Source organism: Arvicola amphibius, chromosome 4, assembly GCF_903992535.2.
Source record: "Arvicola amphibius chromosome 4, mArvAmp1.2, whole genome shotgun sequence".
Taxonomy (NCBI): domain Eukaryota; kingdom Metazoa; phylum Chordata; class Mammalia; order Rodentia; family Cricetidae; genus Arvicola; species Arvicola amphibius.
Genome location: NC_052050.1, coordinates 91062110 through 91088169, shown reverse-complemented (window position 1 = coordinate 91088169; position 26060 = coordinate 91062110). Strand labels below are relative to the sequence as shown.

The following is a 26060-nucleotide window of genomic DNA, read 5'->3' as shown; positions in this document are numbered from 1 at the left end:
ATCCACTCATTTCCTCTGGAATAAGTCAACAAAGCTGCCATGGAAGAAAGCTGGAGGGTGGAGAACCTGACTGACCCACACTCAGAATGTAACCACATAGTAAGACTGTTACAGGGGGCCGGGTGGTGGTGGTGCTTGCTTTTAATCCCAGCATTTGGGAGACAAAGGCAGGCAGATCTCTGTGAGTTCGAGGTCAGCCTGGTCTACAAAACAAGTTCCAGGACAGCTAGGACTGTTACACAGAGAAGCCCTGTCTTGAAAATCACCCCCCCCACACACACACACACACAAAATCATTATAGGTTGTTACAGGAAGGTTATCTTACCATAAGTGGCAAAGGTTCATTGCTGCTATTGAAGCTGTGGTCAAAAACAATTCCTGCCAGTATGTAGAAAGACTTGGGATCCTTAATTATATAGTTTTCAAATAAAGGCACTGAAGGAAAGCCTACAGCTACAAAGAGAAAAATCCAGTTAGTGACTAGCTGGCATGAAAGCAAGCGATGCCTCCGACTGTCATCCTAAGGAGAGTTCAGATTCCAGCTTGTTTCGCCATTCACTCACTCAGTCATTCTGCAAACACATGAGCAGAGAGAGACATACACTTAGAATGAAATTAGTTAAAAGGCATGGCTTTTAGCACACGCCTTTAATCCCAGCACTCTGGAGGCAGAGTCTGAAGCCAGGTTGACCTACAAATTGACTTCCAGGATAGTCAGGACTACACAGAGAAGCCCTGTCTTTTGTTTTTGTTGTTATTATTCAGTTTGGGACGTGTAGTGCAGTCCACAACTGCCTGTGAATCCAGGAAGTGACGCTGAGGAAGGGAAAGGGATAGCTCTTACTCATTATCGTGTGTAATACGTGAGTGCAAGAGCATGTGGAGGTCATGGCATAATTTTTCAGTCGGCTCTCTTCTTCTTCTTTATGTGGGTTCCAAGGACTGAACTAAGCTGTCACATTTATGTGGCAAGCCATGGAGCCATGTTGCTGACCATAAGAGTAAATGCTGTATTTATATATTTACATAATTAGAAAAAATAGTGTTTTTCATTATTATTGTTGTTATTATAAGGTTATTGTTCTTTTCTTTACTTAGCATATTTAGGTCTCTTCCTATTTTTTTTAAATTTTTTTCACTGGCTATGGTGGTGCAATAGCACTCCTAGGACTTAGCAGGCAGATGGATCTTGGTGAGTTCAAGGCCAGCCTGATCTACATAGTGAGTTCCAGAGTAGCCAGGATTATATATTAGACAGGCTTTGTCTCAAAAAAAAAACCAAACAAACAAAAAAGTCAAAAACAGTTTTTATAGTTTCTATGTTCAATTGTTCTGGGTTTAAAAACTGCATTTTTTAAATTTTTGAGAATTTCATATAGTGTATTTGATCATATTTATTCCCACTCCTCCCCTAGTGCCTTCCAGATCCACCCTACCTTCCTACCCAACCCAATTTATATCTTTATTTTTTTAATAGCCCACTGAATCCAATTTATGCTGTCCATATTCTCCTGAGTGTGGTTAAAGTCAACTTCTCAAGGCCACACAGGGTAACTCAGGGTAGCTCTGACTATGCAGCCCAATCGTCCTAGAGCTCATGGTATAGACCAGGCTGACCTCCAACTCACAGAGATCTGCCTCCAGAGTGCTGGGATTAAAGATGTGGGCCACCACACCAGGACAGACAGACTCATCCTCCCTTAGAATCCATCAGTTCTTCCTTGCCCCTTAGCTGGGATGAGGCTTTTGAACCCCTTCTCCTCCTAATCCAGGGTGGAGACTGGCTTAGGTTTGTGCAGACAGCCACAGCCACTGTGAGGTCCTGTCATGTGCAGAAGACAGTTTCAATCCCTTCTTCCCTCACCAACTCTTAGAATCCTTCTCCATCTCTTCCAAGGTGGTCCCTGAGCCTTGGAGTGACACAGTGTCCCATTATTGAACACATTCACACTTAAACTGAAAATTATATGCATACACAAGAAACAAACATTCTGTTTAATGAAGTTATAACTGCCAAGGGATCTACCTCTTTGATCAAGAAATATCCAGATTTTTAGAACTTATTTTATTACTTAATTAGTTCTTTAATGAACTGAAGAATATGTACTTAGTAGTTTATCCATATTGCCTTTATTACTGAAGGGTTGATCCAAATAACCTGTCTACCAACTGTTTCAGGATATTTGACTGAACTGTGACACTCTGAGATTGTGTTAATAAAGTTAACCTTGAATCAGGGGGCAGAGTCAGAGACTAGTTGTTGGGAATTAGCCATAGAGAAGCCACAGGGATAGAGAAGACTCATGGGAAAGTTAGGCTTGGACTTGGTGTTTGACACTTCCTTTTGATTTGGAACAAGTGAAGAGACTCGCCTCTTGCTGGGTCTCTAGTCAAAAAGGAAGGTCAGCTGGTTGCTTCTCAGCCTAGTTTAAACCCACATATTGCAAGCACTGCTGAGCAGGGGGTCCTTCCAGGCTGCAGCCTGAGTGACGGGTAGGCTGCTGACTTTGGAGACATGGAGCCATAGGCAGTAGTTAAAACACCAGTAGATTTCATGTGCAGTTGAGAAGCCGGCAGAGAAACATCCACCCACAGTTAGCTCTTTTTCAGAAATCCCTAGGAAGTATCTCTTGTAGTTTCACCGCCCCTAGGCACTGTCCTGGACCAGTCACAACAAGGGATGGCAAGAGCTGCTCAGTGGTTAGGAGCACGGGGTACTCTTCCAGAGAATCTGGGTTTCAGTCCCAGCACCCACATGGCCACCCACAGTCATCTGCAACTCCAGTCCCAAGGGATCCCATGTCACCTTCTGACTTCTGTGGGCATTAGGTACACATCTGATGATACATGACATCCATACACATAAAAAATAAAATGATAAGCCAGGTGGAGGTGGCGCAGGCCTTTAATCCCAGCACTTGGGAGACAGAGGCAGGCAGATCTCTGTGAGTTCAAGGCCAGCCTGGTCTACAGAGCAAGTGCTAGGACAGCTAGGGCTATTGTATAGAGAAACCCTGTCTCAAAAAACCAAAAACCAAAACCAAAACCAAAAAAAAAACAAGTCAGACACAACAGAATGAAGAAGTGGTGGTGAGAGGAAAATCCCCTGAAATTCATGGGCCAGTGTATTAGGGTTCTCTAGAGAAACAGACTTTATAAAATCACACATAAAAACGGGGTGCATTATAATGGATACCTATCATGCCAGCTAGCCTGGTGTATGTAGCAGAAAAACAATGGAGAGACCCTATTTCGAAAAGATGGAAGGGCCGATTGTGGTGGTGCCTACCGGTAAAATTTGCTGAAGGAGGCAGAGGCAGGAGGATCACAAGTTCAAGGCCAGTCTGGGCTACACATTAAAAAAAAAGAAGAGCCAGGCAGTGGTGGCGCATGCCTTTAATCCCAGCACTCGGGAGGCAGAGGCAGGCGGATCTCTGTGAGTTCGAGACCAGCCTGGTCTACAAGAGCTAGTTCCAGGACAGGCTCCAAAGCCACAGAGAAACCCTGTCTCGAAAAATCAAAAAAAAAAAAAAAAAAAAAAAAAGAAGAAGAAGAAGGAAAGGCCCACCATCTGAGGTTATCCTTTGCCCTCCACATGTATAATAGCATGTGCACACCTACATTTATTCCCCTTTTTCTTCTCCCCACTTCAATCTCTTTTTCAATCTCCCCCTCTCTCTCTCACACACACACAAAGAGAGAGAGAGAGAGAGAGAGAGAGAGAGAGAGAGAGAGAGAGAGAGAGAGAGAGAGAGAGAGGATTCATGGGGCTGGAGAGATGGTTTAGTGGTTAAGAGTATGTGTTGCTCTAGCCAGGGGGTGGTGGAGCACCCCTTTAATCCCAGCACCCAAGAGGCAGAGGAAGGCAGGCAGATTTCTAAGAATTGAGAATTGCAATGTAGCTGAAGGACAGTACAATGGCCTTAAAATAATCATAAATAAGTATGACAAAGGTCCTTAAGGAGGATATGAATAATACCCTTATATAAAACTATGAAGACACAAACAGTGGAAGGAAATGAATAAAACAAGACCTGAAAATGAAAATAGAATCAATAAAGAAGACCTGAATTTAGGAACTGAAACAGGGACTTTAGAGGCAAGTCTCATCAAAAGAATACAAAAGATGGATGAGAGAATCTCAGGCACGGAAGAAAGAAATGATAACTCAGTCAAAGAAAATATTAAATCTAAAATAAAATCTTGGCACGAAACCTCCAGGAAATCCGGATACTAGGAAAAGACCAAATCTAAGAACAATAAGAATAGAGGAAGTACACGAAACCTAAGTCAAAGGCACAGAAAGTATTTTAAATAAAATCATAGAAGAAAATTTCCCTAACCTAAGGAAGAAGATACCTATCAAGATACAAGAAGTTTACAGGATACCAAATAAACTGAACCAGAAAGGAAATTCCCCTTTTCTACATATTCAAAACACCAAACATACAGAATAAAGAAAGAATATTAAAAGCTGAAAGGGGAAAAGTTTTATTAGATTAACACCGACTTCTCAGTGGACTCTAAAAGTCAGAAGGGCCATGACAGATGCTCTACAAACACTAAGAGACCACAGACACCAGCTCAGAGTACTATCCCAGCAAAGCTTTCGGTCACAACAAAATGGAGAAAATAAAACATTGTATAATAAAATCAAAGTTAAAAAATATTTATCTCCAAATCCAACCCTTCAGAAGCTGCTAGAAGAAAAAACTCTAATGCAAAGAGATTAACTACACCCAAGAAAACCCACGGAATAAATATCCCAGAAAGCAAATCAAGAGGAAAAACACACACAGAGACACACCACAACATAACAAAATATCAGTAATCAACAAACACTGATCATTGATACCCTCAATATCAGCTCACTGATATCTCTTAACATCAGTGGCCTCAAGTCCTCAATAAAAAGATAGTGTTAACAGAATCTATTCAAAAACAGAATCGGTCCTTCTGCAGCACCCAAGAAACACAATTTAACATCAAGGATAGACATCCCCTCAGGGCAAGAAGAAATTCCAGGTGAGTGGAGGTGGAGCCAAGAAACAAGCTCATTTAATTATATTAATATCTGACAAAATAGACTTCAAACCAAAATGAATCAGAAGAGATAGGAAAGGATGCTACATTCTCATCAAAGGAAAAACCCACCCAGAGGACACTGAAATTCGTTTGTTGTTTTTGTTGTTTTGTTTTTGTTGTTTTGTTTTTGTTGTTTTGTTGTTGTTATGTTTTTGACAAGGTTTCTCTGTGTAGCTTTGGAGCCTGTCCTGGAGCTAGCTCTTGTAGATCAGACTGGTCTTGAACTCACAGAGATCCACCTGCCTCTGCCTCCTGAGTACTGGGATTAAAGGTGTGCAGATTGAACTCTGCAGTTCTTAACATCTATACCCCAAACACAAGGGCACCCAAGTTCATAAAAGAAACACTACTACAGATTAAATCACACATCAAACCTCACACACTTATAGGAGGAAACTTCAGTACTCCACTCTCACCAATAGACAGGTCATCCAGATAAAAAAATAAACATAGAAATGCTGAATCTAACTGATGTTATAAACCAAATAGACCTAATAGATATTTATAGAACATTTCACACAAACACAAAAGAATATACCTTCTTCTCAGCACCTCACAGACCTCTCTCCAAAACTGACCACATACTTGGACACAAAGCAAGTTTCAACAGACACAGGAAAGCTGAAATACCACCCTCAGCCGACCACCATGGATTAAAGCTACATATCAATAACAACAGAAACAGGAAAAAGCTTAAAACTCATGGACAATAAATAACTCACTACTGAATGAAAAATGTGTCAATACAGAAATTAAGAAAGAAATCAAGGAGTTTCTCAAATTTAAGGAAAATGAGTATTAAATGCTGCAAGAGAAAAAGATTAAATACACATAAAGGGACAATATAACAATCACAGTCATGTTGAAGAAACTTTTATATGAACCTCACATTTGGAAAATTTTTATTCATTTAGTTAAACTGTTATGTTCAATAAATATTTCCTGGGCCACCTACTATGTTCCAGGCACTATAAAGACACAGTGATGAAGAAACAGACACGGTCCTCTGCCCTGAGCACAGTGGGGAAAGTAGACAATACACAGAAAGCTAATAAATGTGTAATTAAGACACTTAATGACAATACTGATAAAATGGCAGACCGGACTTTATAAAGGAGAATAAGGTAGTAGAGAGAAACTCAACCTAATTATTTAGCTGCTTCCTAAAAGCAAGACAGACTGGCATAGGAATGGCTGGCACCAAGTGACCTACATGAAGAGGGCACTGAAGAAAGCAGAGAAAAGTACTGACAGAGGAAGCTAGAGAAGAAACAGCAGGAGCATAGTCTAGAAAGTCTGTGTATTGGGAAACCATAGAAGGGTGTAAGCAGGGCATGGGCAAAATCCTAATGACCATTTGAGTTATCTTTCTGCCTCTGTCTGGAGACTGGGTTACAATAAGAAAGAGAAGCAGAGAAACCTATGAGTATGTTGTAGAATAATCTTTTTTGTTCACTGTGAAGATGTGTCATTCTGACTGGCTCAATAAAAAGCCAAATGGCCAATAGCTAGGGAGGATTTTCGGGGAAGGGAGGATGCTAGGGAGAAGAAAGGCAGAGTCGCCTTGGAAGAACCAGGATGGGCATAATGGAGATGAGGAAACATGCACGTAGAAGAATGTAGATTCAAAGGATATGGGTTAATTTTAATTATATGAGCTAGTTAGGGCCAGGCAGTGGTAGCACATGCCTTTAATTTCAGCACTTAGGAGGCAGAGGCAGGAGGATCACTGTGAGTTCAAGACCAGTCTGATCTACAAGAGCTAGTTTCAGGATAGGCTCCAAAGTTACACAGAGAAACCCTGCCTCAAAAAAAAAAAAAAAAAACAAACAAAAAGGTATTTAACATTTTAATTAGCATTTAAACCTTGTGATACAAGAATGCCTTCAGTGTGGTCTGTAAAATAATAAAAACGCATAGAGGACAGGCTTTCCTTCAACTACCACCTCAGATGCTTGGAGATTCCAGATTTTGCATCACTTCAAACTACACTATAAAAATGCCCTCCAGGATGGCGCCATGTCTCCAGCAGACCCGACAGCCTGAGTTCAATCCCCAGGGCCCACAGGGAGGAGAGAAATGACTCTGGCAAGTTGTCCTCTGACTTCCACTTGTGCGTCACAGAATGCACACATACACACACCTATACTCACATCCACAACAAATAAACGCAATAAAACATTTTAGTGCAATAAGAAAAAGTGAAATGCCCTCCCTACTCCATCTTATATCTGACCTTGGAAGCCAACAGTGAAGGCTTGATCCACCATTTTAGTAACGGTTTTCAAAGTCTCACTTTTGGAAGGGATATAGGCCAACTGATATTTACTTCTCATCGGATAATAATAAAAATATATTGGAAGAAAACTGATATCAAATGCTGGGTACTTAGTAGTCGATACATGTATTGGCATACTATTGAAACGAAGATACAGTACAATTGCAGAAAACAGTAACGGCATCAGGATTTCGAGAACTGTTATCAGAGTCTTCCGCTTCTGAAACAGAAACAACAGCTGCATGTCAATCCCAGATGAAACCCAAGTGTGATTTCTATGGGGCAAGCATTCTTCTACTTAGAAAGCTGGAGAAACTCACATCTGTAATCCTAGAGGTTTAAAGGCAGACTGATCAGAAATTCAAGGTCACCCTTGGCTACTTAGGAAGTTTGAGCCCACCCTTTGATATACCATTGAGACCCTGTCTCAAAACAAGTGCACAAGCAAACACAAAAAAACCTCTTTCATTTCTTCTACCCTTCCTATACAAAACACAGACACAAAAGGTAAAAGACAGAATAAGAGCTAGCCAGGCATCTCTATTTAATACTGCTTCTAAACCATCAAGAGTTAGAAATCAACAAGAGTTTTGTTTCATAATGAGACCTCACAGAATCACTGTGGGAGTGTGAACTTATAGAAATGAAATTCTTTGTTTGTTTGTTTGTTTGTTTTGTTTTTCAAAACAGGGTTTCTCTGTGTATCAGCCCTGGCTATCCTAGAACTTGCTTTGTAGACTAGACTGGCCTCGAGCTCACAGAGATCCGCCTGCCTCTGCCTCCAAGTGCTGGGATTAAAGGTGTGCGGTCACTACCACCCGGCTAGAAATTAAACTCTTAATTGTTCTTCAACTCATTAGTAGTGATTGTAACTTCAACTTGACAGAATCTAAAATCACCTAGAGACAGGCCTCTGGGAATGCCTGTGGGGAGAAGACTGGCTGAGCATGAGCGGGACCACTCTGTAGCTAGGATCTCGGACTGTGTAAGTGGAAAAAGGGGACAGAATAACACCCACTGTCCTCTGCTCCTGACCGTGGATGTGATGTGACCATGTGCTTCAAGCTGGCACAACGACGTCCCCACCTTTAAGCTGTGAGGCAGAATAAACCCCTTCTCCCTTGAGCTGCTTCTGTCAAGGTGACTTACCACAGGAAGAGAAGCTAAGATTGTAACTTATTTAACTCAAACACGCAGCTGCTCCAGAGAACCCACACCTTCCCCTATGGATAAGCGTATCCATACCTTTAAGACGAAATTCTTCCAGAGGAGAAGCTTTAGTTTCTTGAACACTGCCATTTTTCCCCCAGTTGAAAAAGACGCTCACCACTAGTCAAGAAACAAGTTGAGAAATAGGATGTATAACACAAATATGCCAAGAAGTATTTTCAGTCAGGTGTAATGGCACACACCTTTAATTCTAGCACTTGGGCAGGAGAATCTCTGTGAGCTCAAGGCCACCCTGGTCTACAGAGTGAGTTCCAGGATAGCTGGGGCTACATAGTGAGACCCTGCCCTGAGAAAAACAAACAAAAACAGAAGTATTCTTTTCTTCCTTGAATAACGTTGCTCTTGGGGACACTCGGAACACTGTCTTTTCATTGTTACCCCTTCCCTGGCTCTTTGGGCTGATGCCTCCTCCTCTCCACAGCCTGCAAACATGAAGGTGCTACAGGCTCAGTGTCTGGACTCCTTTTCATGCCAACATGTGACCTCACATAGCCATGACAGGATCCACAGGCATTCACACAATGTCTACTTTGTTTTCTCTAGGTCTGGACTTTTCCCAAATGTTAAACTGAAGGCTACCTGTCCCTGCCCCACTGTGTTTTAGCTCAAAACTGGCCTGGCCTATTTGTGGTTCTCCTGAAACAATTTATCTTAGGGTCCTCCTTTACCTCAGGTCCTATCAGTTCCACTCTTGAGATAATGGTCTTTACTGCCTTTTCTTTTGAAACACAGACTGTCACAAGCTTGCTGGTTCAGCCTTTAGAACAGTCCCAGAATTTGGCACCTTCCACCACCCCAGTTCTTATCAGTCCTCACCTCTCCTGACATTTGACGGTTTGGTGACAGCCGAAGACAGCAGCAGCAGTGCAGACACTGCATCTGATCTTGTCACCTTGCAACGCACTCCTATGTGCTAACAAGAACAATCGTTCAAGCCAGATGACCCTTCTACCATAAAATCTCCAAGAAAAAGCTGCGCTTTACAATGACCTACAAAGTCCTGCAGTATATAGTTCCTGTTATTTCATCAGTTACCCATCTACCTTCCTGTTCCTACTACGACATCACAGGCCTAACTACTGTTCCAAAACACAATAAACCCACACTGCATCAACATTTGGGTTTCCTTTGCCAAGTACACAAGTCCTTCATGTCTTTACATGGAGAACTCTACAGTTTCTTTTGGATATTTATTCAGAAGTTACTTTCCCAGTGAGCTTTTCATTGCCATTCTAAATAAAATTTCAGTCTCTTGGGACATCCATATCTACTTTCCATGTTTTTCTTCTTAGCATATTTAAGTAAAGGAATGTTCTTTACTTCAGGACTGGGGAGATGGCTCAAGAAATGGCTCAATGGGTAAAATATTTGCTGCACAAAATGCTTGCAGGACCTGAGTTCCGTCCCCAATACTCATGTAAAGTCAGGCATGGCAGCACATGCCTGTAACCCTAGCACTAGCTGAGCAGGGAGGCAGCTAGGTCTTGGGGGCTCACTGGCCAGGTAGTTGACCTGAAACACTGAGCTCCAAGTTCAGTGATAGACCCTGCCTTAAAAAAATAAGATGCATGGGCTGGAGAACTGGCTTAGCATTTAAGAGTCCATCCTACTTTCCAGAGGACCCAGGTTCAGTTCCTAGCAGCCACACGGGGCAGTTGACAATTGCCTGCAGTTCCAGCTCCAGAAGATCTGATGTGCTCTTCTGGCTTCCACAGGCACTCACACACACACGCACATTCACAAATACACACACACACACACACACACACACACACACACACACACACACACACACACGGGGGAGGGGGGGATTGACAGAAAGACTGACCCAGACATACAAATACATATAATTATAAAATAACTATTAAAAAATGATGCAGGGCCTGGAGAGATGGCTCAGGGGTTAAGAGCATTGACTGCTCTTCAAAGGTCCTAAATTCAATTCCCAGTAACCACATGATGGCTCATAACTATTTGTAATGAGATCTGGTGTCCTCTTCTGGCCTGCAGCTGTACAAGCAGGCAGAACACTGCACATAATAAATAAAAAAACAAATTAAAAAAATATGATGCATCTCTGTGAGTTCGAGGCCAGCCTGGTCTACAAGAGCTAGTTCCAGGACAGGCTCTAAAAAAGCTGCAGAGAAACCCTGTCTCGAAAAACAAAAAAACAAAAAAAAAAAAAAAAGATGCAGTACTTAGAAGGTAACACCATAACCAGCTACACCTACATTAAAAAATAGATTAATGGCTGTGAGGAAAAAAATTAAATTACTGAGAGCATAATTATGGTTGCAAAAAAATAAACACACAAAATCATTACATTGGTTCCCCTCCCCTCTCTCTTTGGGGGGTGGGATGAATTTCAAGACAGGGTTTGTCTGTAGCTTTGGAGCCTGTCCTGGAACTAGCTCTTGTAGACCAGGCTGGCTTCGAACTCACAGAGATCCACCTGCCTCTGCCTCCCAAGTGCTGGGATTAAAGGTGTATGCCACCACCACCTGGCCTAGTATTATTTTCAAATTACAATAGCTTCACTAGTCTAACGATACTTTGTTGAGGACTCTGAATTATGTTAAGTGGGTGTTTTAATACTTACATTTCCAGTTGTATTTGTGCAGTCAGCACACAATAAAAATGTAAATTTAACACAAGACGCCTATTTTGTGAGATGCTGAGGAACGTTCTTCATCAATACTTCCAACCTCATTTACCTAAGGGAAATTTTAAGTTATCCAGCTCTGTTCCTAGATTTAGCTCTGCAGAACTAGGATTCGGTTTGGAAAAGACTAAAGAGTTGCAAGTTTTAATCAATTTAAGCTGGAAATGACAAGTACTGGTTTGATAGAAAAGTGATTAAGGAAGAAGCAGGCTAAAGTTAGTCAGGCTCACACACTTTTCTGGCGTGAAGTAGAGAATGGAAAAGACATTTTGTTTGGAGGGATGATGGAGATGCTTGCAGCACTCTAAGAATCCAAATCCCTGCCTTCCATTAATTAACCCCCCCACGCATGCTTATTATTATAGGCATGCGTCATACTACCATTTAATTGGAATTTAAGTGCCAGGCATTATAATCACTTAAATACGCTTTTTTCTCATTTCACTTTCAAAAAGGGCGATAAATTTGCTATTGTTACCATTTCAATTTTAGGAGTAGGAAGTTAAGATTCCAAAGAGTCAAATGACTTGACTACACTACTGAAGAACTCAAGGCCTGAATTCAGGTCTCAGTGACTCCTTTATCCGGCAAACTTGGCCAGAGCTGTCTCTGTGGAAGGTGTTCTAGGATCCCAGGGGATTGACTGTGTGCCATGCAAGGGCTCTTTCCTTGGGAGCCCACCTTCTGGGTTAACCATATTGGACCTCAGAGAGCTAGAGGTCGTGACCACAGTGAAACTGGCATCCCGGGTTACCTTAGGCACCTCTGCAGCCCGGATGCCGGGGAAGGCTGAGCCTCACTCACCGCCCGCACCCAGCCAGTGGCCGCGGGCATTCAGGGACCCGCCGGACCACCCGCGGCGACTGTTGGCCCCGCGGCGCAGTCGCCCACGCTCCACTCGGTGGCCCAGTTCTCACGGGCCGGCCGCGCGGCTGCACAGATCTGAATCCAGGAACCTGCGACCCCACCGCCGTTCCCTCCCAGCGGGGACCCTGATTCCCTCCTCCTAGCCCCACCCCACCCCCGCTACTCCTACTCCGTTCTCCTAGCGGTGCTGCTGGGCTGGGTCGTGACTCTAGCTTTACACGCTGCCCGCTGTCGCCCCTGGAAGGTTCCTCAACCTAACCTCACCAGGGCTTGGGTTTTTTTCTGCTCAGGCAGGAGCGGGAAAGTAGCACGTTCCCTTGGTGACGGGAGTGAGATGGAGCGAGGGCCCTCGGGAGAAAGAGGAACTTGAAATAGCAAAACCCGCCGCGAAAGTGAAATACTTAATATTCCAGCCTCAGTTGCTTTGAAACATATTTGTGCTGAGACAAGCTTCAGGCCCATGGCCCCGGGGCTCTGTCCCCCGGCGTCGCACGCTCAGCCGACGAAGCAGACTCCCCAGACTAACGCCCTCTGCTGGACGCGGACCAGGGGGCGCCGCACTCTCGGTCACCGGATTGCGGCCCAAAACCCGCAGGGGCAACCCATCACGCACGCGCAGTACGGCCCCGCCCCACCCCACCCACACTCGCGCACGCGCCTGCCGGAGGTGCGCCCTCCAGGAAGTACTGCGCAGACGCACGATCCGGAATGTTGACCTAGGAGAGGGTGCACGCGCGCGCGACGCGGAGAGCCCTCAGAGCCGGGCAACATGTGCGAGGCACTGCGCAGACGCTGAAGCCGGAGCTTAGGCGAGGCTAAGCCGGCCGGGAGCAAACCCCGGGCACCTGCAGGGGCGGCCCACTGCGCACGCGCGATCCGCCGCGCCCCCTGGAGGAGCCGGAGCTTCCTGGTGCGTTCTCCCACCGCGCCGGTCTCCGGTGCTTCCTCCCTGCGGGGCGGCCTCAGCTGTCAGCGCCGGCCGCAGCCGCCCCTGCGAGGCTGGAGCGGAACCGGGAATCTAAGGGAGGGAACCTGGCGAGAGAGCCGCACCGAGCGCTGCCACCCTGGCGCTGGGGGTCGGTGAGTGCCACTAGGACCCGTCCCTCGCGTGCTAGCGCCGGCGTCTGAGGTTGCTCGTCCTTGCCCGTGTCTCCGCTTTGCCTGCGGGCAGCGCCCCAGCCTGGGGCCTCCAAGTCCCCGCCGGCTCCCGGACGGTCCGTGTGTGTTGCCGCAGGTGTCGCTTTCGCGGCAGCGGCGAGACTGGGTGTGTCCTCTCTATAGCGGGACCGCTGGGCGCGCTGGGACCTGCACAGACAGCCAGGGTCGTTATGCGGGCCCAGCAGATGGACTGACAGCCGCCCGCCCTCCGGTGCGTTCTAGGCTACAGGGTAGCGGGCAGGTGGAGTGCTCCCGGCGCACCCAGCCAGTACTGGTGCGGGATGAGATTCCTCCCGAATCAGAGTCCTTCAAGCTCCACCCTCTTTATTTTCACGAACTTCAGCGTAGCGTTCAAGGGGTGCTTCCATAAGGGGTTGAAGTTGGCGAAGCCCCCAGTGTGCAGGACAAGACAGGGAAGGGGGAATCATTGGTGTGGGCTATGGTCCTGCAGCACCGTGCCCAGGGTCAGGTGTCTCGGGGCTGGTGCTCCGGACTTCAACCAGCACCTGAGGGCTAGGGTCGCCTTCAGAGCCTGCGTCCAGGGCAGGTGTTCCCTGGCGCTGCACGCTTGAGAGACCCTGCTTTCCCTGTGTGTGGCCCTTCTGGGCTTTGTCTTAGAAGGTATTTCTGTCTGTCCCCTTGTCTCCGGGCCCGGAAGGTTCTTGAATCCTGGTTTAGGAACTTGGTGTTTGCATATCAGGAGCCCTCTGGAAATGTTCCAGAATGAGTGATGTCGGCTCTGTAGTAACAATGTGGAGACCCAGACAGAGTTAAAGGAAATGAAATCCACCCTTGTCTCCTAAGCAGACTTATTTCGTTCAGAAAGTTTTGGTGTTGCCGTTATTAAGCTTGAAAAGACTGAAACCATTTTAGAAAACTTGCCTCATGGGAAGTGAAGGGGGAAGGGAGAGGAAAAGTTAATGAAAATGGATGCCATGGGAATCTACCTCACCCACATTGGTTTGAATTGAGCCCTTGCAAACAGAACATCTTCCTCTAAAATGCTGTTCCACCAATCTGAGCGAACAGCCTTTTGGAGCATGACAAGGTAGTTGTAATTGTTTTAGCAAGTCACTAGCTTTCCATATTATATTGACCAGGTAGTCTCATGGAAACTGTTTGACTTAGTCTTAACTGGGAAGGCTTAATTTGGCCTTTATGGAGCCTATGGTTTCTCCTCCAGCCCTGCTTCTGGCAATTGGCAGGAGGCTCCTTTGCTACTGAGTCTGTCTAGAGCTACATTCTAGAACTCTTAGGTATGCCTATCACTCTTCAAATGGGCAAGGCTCCAGGCATGATTCTGAGTCACTGGGGATTGTCCCTGGTCTTAGAGATCTTAGAATGGCACTGATTTACCAAAAAAAAAAAAAAAAAAAAAAAAAAAAAAAAAAAAGGAAAAAAGGAAAAAAAAAAAAAAAAAAAAACCTGGCAAAAAGCAGAAACAGTTCTGGACCAGTGGTAAAGGCGTTTGACAGTCCCATCTGATAGGTTGAGTTAGATCCCTACAACCCAACTGGCAGACCGAGAGAACCAACTTCTTCAAGCTGTCCTTGACCTCCATACAGACACCATAGTGCAAGCATTCCCCTGCCACAGCACAAATAATAAACAATGTATTTTTATTAAAGAATGAGGTAGGTGGCACATGGCACATCCAGAATAGGTGCCACAGGTGTCCAGAGGTGTGGTTTCAATTAGGAGCAGGAGATCTAAACCAAGGCTGCGTGTTAGAACTGCTCAGACCAGAGCCCACAGTCTTCATGGGTAGGGCTCAGCTTTAGTGTCTGTCGGAAAACAGCCGTAGAAGATTCTGCTTTGCAGCTAAGATGACAAGCTCCTTCCCAGAGACTGCATTACAGAGGGCCTGACATCGGAGCAGGCCAGGAAACGATAGGGTTTCACCAGGTAGAGCAATATGTTGGGTGAAGTGCTGAAGGCCCATTCTGGGTGTGGAGAGAAGGGCCTGGGGCCCATTCCTGCATTGATGCCCATTCCCCTTAAATGGCACAAGGCCTGGAGTCAGCAGGCTGTGGTCACCTTCACAGAGACCATAATGCTCTCCTTGCTGCTTTGCTTGTTACGGAAGATCCATGGTTACCTCTCTGGGGACTCCTGTTGCTTCATTACCTCATTTCCCATGCCTAAAAAGGCAGAAAAGCTAGCTACCCAGGGAACAAAACCAAGGCTGCAGCATGGGAATCAGGCAGGAAAGCAAGCAACAGTATAAGCTTTGTTGAATTCTCTTCAGAGAACTTTCTATAGGCCACATATTTGTGCTAAAATATACTCTGTCAGTTCTCACCAAGAGCTTCCTCTTCTAGGGAGATCACTGCCACCAGCTCTGGATAGACCAGATAATGGTGAGTGTTTGTTCCAGAAAGTACAGTTCTCTATCTACCTGGGCCTGCAGAACAAATCACCCAGTCTCAGACTTGGCTTTCTAGAGCTCTAAGACACAGGTTCTGGCTTGTAGGCCATGATCACCTCATTTGCATAAGGACCACTGTGTAAGCAAATCATCCCCATACACTTTCCTTGTGTACTGCTATATAGAAAAGAATTTGAGAGAGAGAGTATATATATATATATATTCATGTATATATGTGTATATATATACATATATATATATACATACACACACACATATATGTATATAGTCAAATAATAAATCCTAACAAGTGGATCCAGAATTATAGATGAATGTGGACTTTTTAGAGAGATACAAGATGAGGCCAGGCAGTGGTGGCGTACACCTTTAATCCCAGCACTTGAGAGGCAGAGGCTGGTGGATCTTTGAGTTTGAGGCCAGCCTGGTCTACAGAACAAGTTTCAGGACAGCCAGGGCTACACAGAGAAATTGTGTAGATAAGAGGTAAAGTTAACATGATGAAAACATTTCCAATATAGTAACAGAACAAAAATTATAGTATAAACATGCCTTGTACAGGGAAAGCCTCTTCACTTCAGATGGCTGAAGTGAAACTCATGTCCTAGCGTGTGAACATGCTTGTTCTTGGTCTGTTTATTTCAGGAACCAGGTCTTGTTGAGCTTACAAATGAGCATGATAAACCTTGTGTAGGCACAGATGCTGTGCTTCTGGGTCTGAGCTCATTTACCTGCATCGCAAATGCTCCGGGTAGATTTGAGTTGGTGCGTGTTTATAGGTAAAAAGAAAGATGCAAATTCTGGTCTTGAATGTTTGTGGTATATACCTTTATATGTGGCACTCATATAGCATCTGTGGCAATATCGTGTACTTATGAGCTGTCTTACGCTTATCAGCTTTTTATTGCTATTACAAATTCTTGAGGCAGCTTTTTTTGGAAAAAGACTTATTTTGGCTCATAGTTTTAGAGGTTTCAGCCCATGATAATTGGCCATAGCCTTGCAGCCTATGGTGAGGCCGCACACCATGGTGGGGAATAATGTGGCAGATGAAAGCCGCACACATGGTTGGGTCCAGAAAGAGTTCTCACAGATGTTCCAGTGATGTAGACCTCCTACCAGGCCCCACCTATCAAAGTTCTCACTTTTTAACATATGAGCCTTCAGGGGACACACAAGATCCACCGCACATCTGTGTTCAGACATTCATGTTCACTAGATTTCTATTCTTAGCATGAATTGTTTGATAGTTCTGATTCTCATATCTTGTCATTTTTCCTTGAAGGGACAGGTTTGCGTGTGGGGGTTTTCTGATGGAGAGGGTTTTTTTCAAGGAGGGTATATCCATAGATGTGTGTGTGTGTGTGTGTGTGTGTGTGTGTGTGTGTGTGTAGGCCAGACGTAGGTTCCTCTGTTGCTCTCCACAATGCTCTTTCATTGAACCTGGAGCACATTAATTTGGCTGGGTTGGCTAGCCAGCAAGCTCCAGCAGTTTCCTGTCCCTGCACCCCTCCTGCCCTGGCTCCCATTCCGGTGCTGGGGTTGCAGACACATTCCAATGCCCAGCTTTTCACATAGGTGCTGGGTCTGAACTCAGGTTCTTCTGCTTACATAACAGGCAGTTACTCCTCAGCCTGAGTATGTTTATTGCTTTTTAAAATATTTATTTTTATTTTATACATATGAATGTTTGTCTGTCTGTATGTATGTATGTGCACTATGTGTAGACCTAGTGACCACAGAAGCCAGCAGCAAACATCAGACCCCCTAGAACTAGAGAACATTGCGTTACAGAATATTGTGAGCTGCCTCATGGGTGCTGGGACCCAACCTGGTCCTCTGCAAGAGCAGTCAGTATTCTTCATTGCTGAACCGTCTCTCTGCCCTCCCCTTGCTTAGGCAGTTTCACATACTGTTGTAGTCACTTGTTATTTAAAAACTTAAAGGTATCTAGGATTGGAAATTTTGTCAAAGAACTCCATACCCCTCTTCTTTAAATTCCCCACTAGTCCCGTGCTAACCTGTGAGCCCTGGAGGTGCTTGTCAGCACTTCCCAGATAACTACAAAACTTTGGAAACCTCTGGTAGTCTCTGTTAAACTTTTATTACATTCGTTTGTGTATATGTGTGCATATATGTGCATACAGATGGGACAGACAACTTATGAGAGTTGATTCCATCTTTCTTGTATAAGGATTGGGCAGGTCACCAGGGTTGGAACAAGAGCCTTTATATACTGTGCCATTTCTCTGGCCCTCTTTTTAAAAACTACATCCATGATACCCTTTTTTATTTTATTTTTATTTTTTTAATTATTTATTATGTATATAATATTCTGGCATGTATGCCTACATGCCAGAACAGAGCACCAAATCTCATTATAGACGGTTGTGAGCTACCATGTGGTTGCTGGGAATTGAACCCTGGACCTTTAGAAGAGCAGTCAGTGCTCTAGCCTCTGAGCCATCTCCCCAGCCTGATACCCTTTTTTTTAAAATGATATCTTGAAGGCTGGAGAGTTAACTGAGAGGTTAAGAGCATTGGCTGCTCTTCCAGAGGTCCTGAGCTCAATTCCCAGCAACCACATGGTGGTTCACAACGACCTGTAATGAGATCTGGTGCCCTTTTCTGGCCTACAGGCATATATGGAGGCAGAACGCCATATAGATAATAAATTTTTTAAAATGATATCTTGAAACATGTACACTTTATGTCTGAGATGCTTCAATAAACTCCCAAGAGAGGCCCCACCACCACCCATGTTACGGGCTCACTATCAGGACCCACAGCCACTGCCTTACAACTGACAAAGCCAGAGTCCGTCACATATTAAATATTCATGAAGCTTTTTTCTTATTTTAGGGAATACAAGGAAATTGTTCATTACCCCTCCACTGCTATGTACTGTCTTGTTCACCCGACTAGAAAACAGCTGGTGAGCTTCACAGATGAGGGCCGTATCCTAAAAATCCTTCTCCCTTTTATTCATGATGCGGTTTCCATCTGCAGAATCCATTGCCTTTGACATTTTCCAGTGCTTAAATAGCCTCAGAGAAAGGCCGAGAACAAAGTCAGAGCAGACGTAAGCTATGTATGCTTTAGTTCACATACATACATGTGCCCATCAACTCTTTCTGGGGACAGAATCCAAAGCTTTGTGTCTGTTGGGCGTGGTAGCACATGGTTTAATGCTGGCACTTGGAAGGCAGAAGCAGGTGGATCTCTGTGAATTTGAGGCCAGCCTGGTCTACAGACTGAGTTATAATAACAATATAATAACCATATAGTAACAGGATTACATACTAGACAGACCCTGTCTTTGAAAAGAATTTTTTTTAATTTTAAGAATTTAAGCCTTGGGGTCTGTTTTCATCTGTGTCTCATTGTTTGTTACTGCCAGGCTCACACTCAGGCTTCAGGGTAACTCTTTTCCACAAATATCCTTCCATTTCTCTGGGATCCTCCAGTAACGCCTCAGGAAGAAGCAGCCAGAGCACCGTGGTCACCCAGCCCTCCGTCTGTCAACACACAGACAATTAATCCCTGTCTTTTCCAGGATTTTGTGATATTATCTCTGGTGGTCTGAATGAAAATGGCTTATAGGGAGTGGCATTATTTGAAAGGATTAGGGCGTGTTGCCTTAATGGAGTAAGTGTGGCCTTGCTGGAGGAAGTGGGTGTACTTTGAGGTTTCAGAAGCTCAAGCCAGGCCCAGTGGGTCACTATGTCTTCTACCTGCTGGTCCAGATGTTGAATTCTTGGCTCCTTCTCCAGCACCATGTCTGTGCCACCATGATGGGAATGGTCTAATCCTCTGAACTGAAAACCAGCCCCAGTTAAATGTTTTTCGTTGCCATAATCATGGTGTTTCTTCACAGCAATGAAAACCCTAACTTACCTGCCTTAGCTTAATATCAACAGTTACAAGAGAGAGAAGCATTACAGACTGTAAGCTGTAATAACGTGTCCATTAGTAAATCCTTAGTATGTTGTACAAATACACATTACATTTGGCAAATGTTTGTTAAATGAATAAATGTTTTCTGCTTTGTGTATCCTAAAAAACCACAGAGTCTGTCGGCACTCTCTATGTACACACACAGACCTTTGGTCCTGGCTGGCTGCTGGGAATTCTCCAGATCTGGTAATAAAATGCTTTCCTAAAAGCATCTCAAGTAGGGCTGAAGGAAGAACATGAAGTGTGGCCAGCGCTGCCCACCAGGACCCTCTGTGTCACACACCTGTGTAGGATATGAAGCCCCATGGTCATCAGCTCTCTCTGAGCAACCTCAGCAGCCTATTAAGTGGCCTTATTAGGGTTCCTTTCTTCTCAAGGCCTGTGACTCCATGGAGGGAGATGCACCAGTGCTGGGGACATGACAGACACATGGTGCAAAGGGTTTTCTGCTTGATACCAGGTCCCTTGGCACCCTCTCTGAAGCACTGGCTGTACTCTACTCCGTGCTTGCTGATATTTATGTGGAACAAAGAAATCAGATGGTAGAGTTCAGTGTAGCTGCCATGGTGGCTTAGTGGTAGAGCTCTTGCCTGGTGCGAATGAGGCACTAGTTTTACCCCTGGCACTGGCTGGGACTCGTCTAGCTTGCTGCTGATTAGAGGCACCATAGTGCACAGGGACTGTTACAACCCATTGTCCCTAAGCTAAGAGCAATTGTGAGAAAGACCATTTTACAGGACTCCTACGGTCTGCCAGCAGAGTTCTCAGAAGTCAACACTTGCTTTATACATAACCATTTGATTGTTCACTTTAATACAAACATTGAAATACTCATTGCCTTGTGCAATGTTTGATATCTTAACTGGAAGCAAACAAGCCTTTGCCAGGGTGGGGGCTGCCTTTTCTTTCTCATTGTTTCCTCAGGAGCAAACTGAGCCCTCTTCAGTGGGACCTTTTTAGAGGATTCTTGCAGGGGGTGGGGAGGCTAAAGTGACCAGCTCATGGTGTTTGCCTTAGAGTAGCTGGGAGTTGTTTCCTCCCCTGAGGTTAGTCTCAGCTCTCAGCCATCACCACTTCTGAGTATCTCCAGTGCCACTCAAGTGTTAAGTGTGTTGAGGAACTTTAACTTCCTTCTCTTGCACGCATTGGCTTTCGTAACCAGAAAGTGTTCCAGATTTTGTAATTCCAGGATCTCCTCCTTTAAATGCCTTTGCTCAAACAGAACATGCACAAGTGTGAATGTAGCCTTCACTGAGACTTCAGATAAGGCTTAGCAAGGGCAAAGCAGTAAGCAGGGTATTGGGGGGAATGGGAACAAATTAAAGCACTAAAGAGGCTGACTAATCCTGCATTCTAGGAGCCATAGATGAAGATGTTAGAAGGATGCTCACTGTGACTAGAATATTAAAGATATATATATCTATATATAGATAGATAGATAGATATATATACTTTATATATAAATATGTAACATATACACGGTATATATCCTGTGTATAAAGGATAGAGGCATGCAGGGCCTAAGAGCTCAGATTTCGACGCTGTCAAGACAAGCTGAGGTTCAAGTGCTGACACAGCTTGCTTGCAGTTTAGTCTTGGCCAGTACTTCCTTTTGGTCTCGGTCTGTGAAGGATGATAATACTAGGAACCCGGGCCACATTAGGAGGCCATCAGCATAAAGTTCCAGGCACTGCTGTGGATATGTGTGTGTAAATCTGTTCCTCTCCATTATCCAGCAGGTCTGTTTTTGCAGTGTCCTCTTTGGTGTGTCCGATGAATGTCAGACAAGTGCTAGCCACTGATCTGCATTCCCTAGTCCCTGAGGAACATCCTCGGAACACATTTTGCTCTCTTACTTTCTAACTTGGTAGCTGTTTTGTGGTTATTTTTCAAATTAAACTTAAGCCCCCTTCATCTACCCAAAGGTGCCAGAGAGTCATGCCTGTGAGCCCCAGGTTCCTCCAGATGTCCCTCGAGATCTCATCATTCCTGCTCCCTAGGGCTACCGCTTCTCTCCGGGGACCCACTGGCTCCACCCTTCACCTGTAACCTTGGAGCAACACCTTCAGCCAGCCTTGCCTGGGACTACGGTCAGTTTCTGGTGCTGCCTCTGCAGTTTTCCAGGTATAGCTGTGTAGCCTGTGCTGCTGGGGCCTGAAAGGAGTGGGCTAGCAAGAGAGTTATATTCTTGAACAGTAGCCAAAAAATAAAACTTTTTCCTTATTGTTGTTGTTTTCTGTTTTTCCAGACAAGGTTTCTCTGTAGCTTTGGAGCCTGTCCTGGAACTTGCTCTGTAGACCAGGCTGGCCCTGAACTCACAGAGATCTGCCTGCCTCTGCCTCCTGAGTGCTGGGATTAATGGCATGCGCCTCCACCGCCCGGCTGACCATTTACTTCTTTACCAGAAGATCATTTTATATCCTTTTTGAAACAAGGTCGGATGTAGCTCATGCTGGCCTTGTCCTTACTGTGTGGTGGAGGAGATTGAATTTGAGCTTTTGATCATCCTGCCTACCAGGAACTAAGATTACAGGCATTTGCCATCACTATATGTTTATACAGTGCGTGGGATTAAGCCCATAGTGCTCTGATGCTTGCTAGGCAGGTAGCTGAGCCACAAAATCTTTCTGAACTGTGACCTTTTTATATTCCTCTCTGGTGGAGGGAGAAAGTTCATCTAGGTTAAGCTAGCTGTCGGTCTGGATTAGCTTTGACCAGAGCCATCTGGTCCTCCTTTCAGATGGACTATTTATGAAAACCTTTCATAAACACAAATCTGGGATGGCGAAATTCTCAGCAGGGAAAAGCGCTGCTGTTAAAAACATTGTGACCTGAGTTTGATCTCTAGAGTTGGCATAGAAGGAAAGAGTTGTTTCCCTAAATTGTCTTCTGACCTACACCCACAAACAACACACACACACACACAGGATAAATAACTAAAAATGTGTTAACATTAAAAAAAAGTCACTGCAAGCCTTAAAGAATGTCATTAAATTGCTGCTCCTTTATCAATCATCATAATTGTTTTTAAGACATTATTGATAGGTTTTACTTGCTGTTGTTTAGGTTTTGATGGTTGATGGTTGTAGGTTTTTTCCCCCACTAAGTGCTGAAATTAAAGGTGTGTATCTCTACTCCTGGCCTGGTGGAGTTTTATTTTTGTTTTTTAGTGTTGAGACAGGGTTTCTCTGTGTAGCCCTGGCTGTCCTGGAACTCACGTAGACCAGGCTGACCTCAAACTCACAGAAGTCTGCCTGCCTCTGCCTCCTGAATGCTGGGATTAAAGGTGTGTGTCAACATGCCTGGCTTTGGTGTTTTAAAAATATTATTCTAAATAAATTTACTTTTAAAAAATAATATATATACTTATTCATTTATTTGTTGTTGTGTAGAACCCCAAACCCCAAACATGATACACAGACAGAGTGCTGTCTACGGCCTTTACAAGTTAAAGTTATAAAGTTTGAGATTCGTTAAGTTTTATTAATTTACTAAGTCGCCAGTTAATGATGCTTTGTATTGTCATAGCTTTTTTCACTTGTTAGTCCTTCCTGTCATTAAAAGTCATATTTTTTAAATGGGCTTGGTAGCTCATGCCTCAGTCAGGAGGCTGATACCACTGTTCTGAGGCCAACCTTAGCTAACTGCAGGACTCTGTCTCAAAAACAATCCCATTTTAAATTAGTTTGTGAAATTTCTCTACTACCTTTAATGCATGAATTTTGAATTTATGTTTTAAGAAGGCAAGATATTTAGTGCCACTTAATATCTGTTTTAAAAAGGCAAGATTTTTAGTTTTTAAAATAAAGGTTTTTTTAGATTTCACTCTTTTTTTAAATTATGTGTGTGTGTCTGTGTGAGGGTATGTGCACTAGAGCACCGGTGCCCACGGAGGCCCCGGGTACTGGATCCCTGTACTGGAGTCCAGTGTACATGCTGGGGATTGGATTTGGCCTCTCCAAGAGCAGCACACAGTCTTAGCCTCCAGGCCATCTCTCCAGCCCTGGAAAGATTCTTTATGGAAATTACTTTAACTGTAAAAATAAAAACAGGGTTGTTTTTGTTTGTTTGTTTTGGTTTTGGTTTTGGGAGTTTGTTTGTTTTGAGACAGGGTTTCTCTGTGTAACCTTGGCTGTTCTGGAACGTGCTTTTTAGACCAGGCTGGCCTGGAGCTCATAGAGATCCACCTGCCCCTGCCTCCTGAGTGCTAGGATTAAAGGTGTGTGTCACCACTGCCCACCTAGGGTTTCTTTAAAACAAACAAAAAACTCTTTATCCCATATATTTGATAATCCCCAGCTATTCATATTAGAAGCATGTTAGCTTTTGATCATTAATGAGTGATTCATGAATTATCAATATACCCTGTTTTGCCCTTATCTGACTAAGAGTTGGTGTTTGGTTAGTATTAGCCATGACCATAGAGCTCATTAACTGAACTAAACTCCCCACTGTGAGTCACCAAGGCTTTTCCCCACTTAGGGACTTGAGCTGGGAAGTACTTCTCTCTGCTTGCAGCTCTCAGGAGCCCTGCTGCTCCCTTCCTTCCCTCCCTGTGGGTCTTCACATCTGGACCTCCTTGCCATCAGTTTGCTGAATGGGATCCTCCTGACTGTGGGTGTTGCCAGCCTTACCTGAGCTTACTCAGACTACTTACTTTTCCAGGTTAGCAGCTCAATGCCTTTGCTTCTGATAGTTGAAATGCAGTAAAGTTTGTCTTAAGTTGACAACCTTCATAAATGTTGTTTTCGCTGTTGCCTGTGTTTGATAAACTCTTTGTAGACTTTTCCTCTGGTTGTGGGTGCCAGAATTATGTTAGATTTATGTTTAATGTAGGAGAGGTACTTTTAGGATGAATTTTCTTACGTCTGGTATGATGGCATAATTCTGTCAGGAGACTGAGGCAACCTGGGGCTACCTAGTGAGACCAGCCTGAGCTACAGAGCAAAACCCTGTCTCAATAAGGGGATGTGAGGGAGAGACGGGCCATGCACAGTGAAATCTTGGGCTCCAGTATTTCTAATAGCAATAGGAAAAAACTGGCCTTAGATTCAAGAGAGAATGACTGACTTACACAACTCCTGACCCATTGGGCTCCTGGGTCAGCAAGGCCACTGAAGGCCTCAGTCCTAGGCCTCTGCTTTTCCCTTCCTCCTCACAGTCCTCTCATCCCCAAAACTACCTGTAGCCAGGACACTAAGTTGAGTTTTCTTTTTAGTTGATTAATTTAGTGTCCGTGTACACACGTGGTCTGGTACACCTGTGGGAATCGGTTCTCTCCTTCCACCATTACCTGTGTCCCAGTAACCCGGTGCCAAGCTTGGCTGCAAGCACTTCTACACGCTAAACCCCCTCTCCAGCCTTGAATTTTCTTTTACTGATTCTATATTGGTTAAGGAAAAAGCATTATTTTGTGATTAAATGGGACATGCATGGTAACCAAAGCATTGGAACAATGATAAAGCACAGCAGCAGTCGGAGAGCACATAAAAAGCTCGTTGTTGGGTGGGTGAGAGCCCAGTGGGGAGAGCAGTTTGGCTCCAAGCCTGAGGACCTGAGTTTGATCCTCCAGACTTGCATGGTTGAAAGGAGAGAACAGACTCTGACAAGTTGTCCTCTGACCTCCACACGTACACCGTGGCATTGTATGTGCACACACGCATACACACAAAAGTGAATAAATAGAATTAGTAAAGCATGTTGTTGAAAAACATGGCAGTTGCCCCAAAGTGTGTGCATTGTCTCTGGGCATGGTGTGTCTGGAGCATCAGGAAGGGAGAATTAAGGTGGCAGAAAGGAAGGTGAGAAAATACAGAGGAAAAGAGCTTGATAGCAATTCCCAAGGTGATTGGTCTGTGTTTTCATGGCAATTTAGTTTTCCATCTTTGAGCCTTTGGTTGGAGTTGGCACTGTGCCTGCAGGAAGATGGCAGTGCTGCGGCAGCTGGCACTCCTACTCTGGAAGAACTATACTCTGAAGGTGAGTCCAGGCCCAAGGAAGGGTGGTCATCGTCCATTTGATGCCCAGGGAAAACCCTCAAGGATGGAGCATTTGTCGCGGTCCACAGGGTGGTTGTTTCTCTTGTAGAAGCGGAAAGTTCTAGTGACAGTCTTGGAACTCTTCCTGCCCCTGCTGTTTTCCGGGATCCTGATTTGGCTTCGCTTGAAAATCCAGTCAGAGAATGTGCCCAATGCCACAGTTTACCCGGACCAGTCCGTCCAGCAGCTGCCCCTGTTCTTTACATTCCATCCACCTGGCGGGAGCTGGGAGCTCGCCTACATCCCTTCCCACAGTGATGCTGCCAGGACCATCACGGAGACCGTGCAAAGGGAGCTGGTGATCGGCATGAGAGGTGAGACCTGGAAGGGCTTGTGGTTTGGGTCTTTGTGACAGTGTTGCCTCCTCCAGGGCCCAGGAAAAGCTGAGTCCACACTCA

At 44.7% G+C, this 26060-nt stretch overlaps 2 protein-coding genes across 10 annotated transcripts in view; one reads left to right on the top strand and one right to left on the bottom strand.

Annotated features, from left to right (window-relative positions):
• Nucleotides 1–10344, bottom strand: part of LOC119813100 (ATP-binding cassette sub-family A member 17-like) — a 77857-nt gene extending 67513 nt beyond the window's left edge. Inside the window, exons 1-3 of the mRNA XM_038328222.1 lie at nucleotides 8610–10344; nucleotides 7323–7584; nucleotides 327–454 (exon numbers count right to left, since the gene is read on the bottom strand). Coding sequence (XP_038184150.1) covers nucleotides 327–454; nucleotides 7323–7584; nucleotides 8610–8663 — 444 coding nt within the window. The 5' untranslated portion in view covers nucleotides 8664–10344. The remainder of the gene's footprint in view (nucleotides 1–326; nucleotides 455–7322; nucleotides 7585–8609) is intronic.
• Nucleotides 10345–12824: 2480 nt separating this feature from the next.
• Abca3 (ATP binding cassette subfamily A member 3) overlaps nucleotides 12825–26060 on the top strand; it is a 56081-nt gene continuing 42845 nt past the window's right edge. Inside the window, exons 1-6 of one of the 9 annotated variants that reach the window (XM_038325229.2) lie at nucleotides 12825–13203; nucleotides 15603–15641; nucleotides 21550–21714; nucleotides 24143–24289; nucleotides 25500–25603; nucleotides 25712–25976. In XM_038325229.2, the coding sequence (XP_038181157.1) occupies nucleotides 25550–25603; nucleotides 25712–25976 (319 nt within the window). In that variant the 5' untranslated portion in view covers nucleotides 12825–13203; nucleotides 15603–15641; nucleotides 21550–21714; nucleotides 24143–24289; nucleotides 25500–25549. Of the gene's footprint in view, nucleotides 13204–13343; nucleotides 13493–15602; nucleotides 15642–21549; nucleotides 21749–24106; nucleotides 24290–25499; nucleotides 25604–25711; nucleotides 25977–26060 lie in introns of those variants that run through there. The other 8 variants (XM_038325230.2, XM_038325234.1, XM_038325225.2 and 5 more) reach the window with 8 other exon arrangements.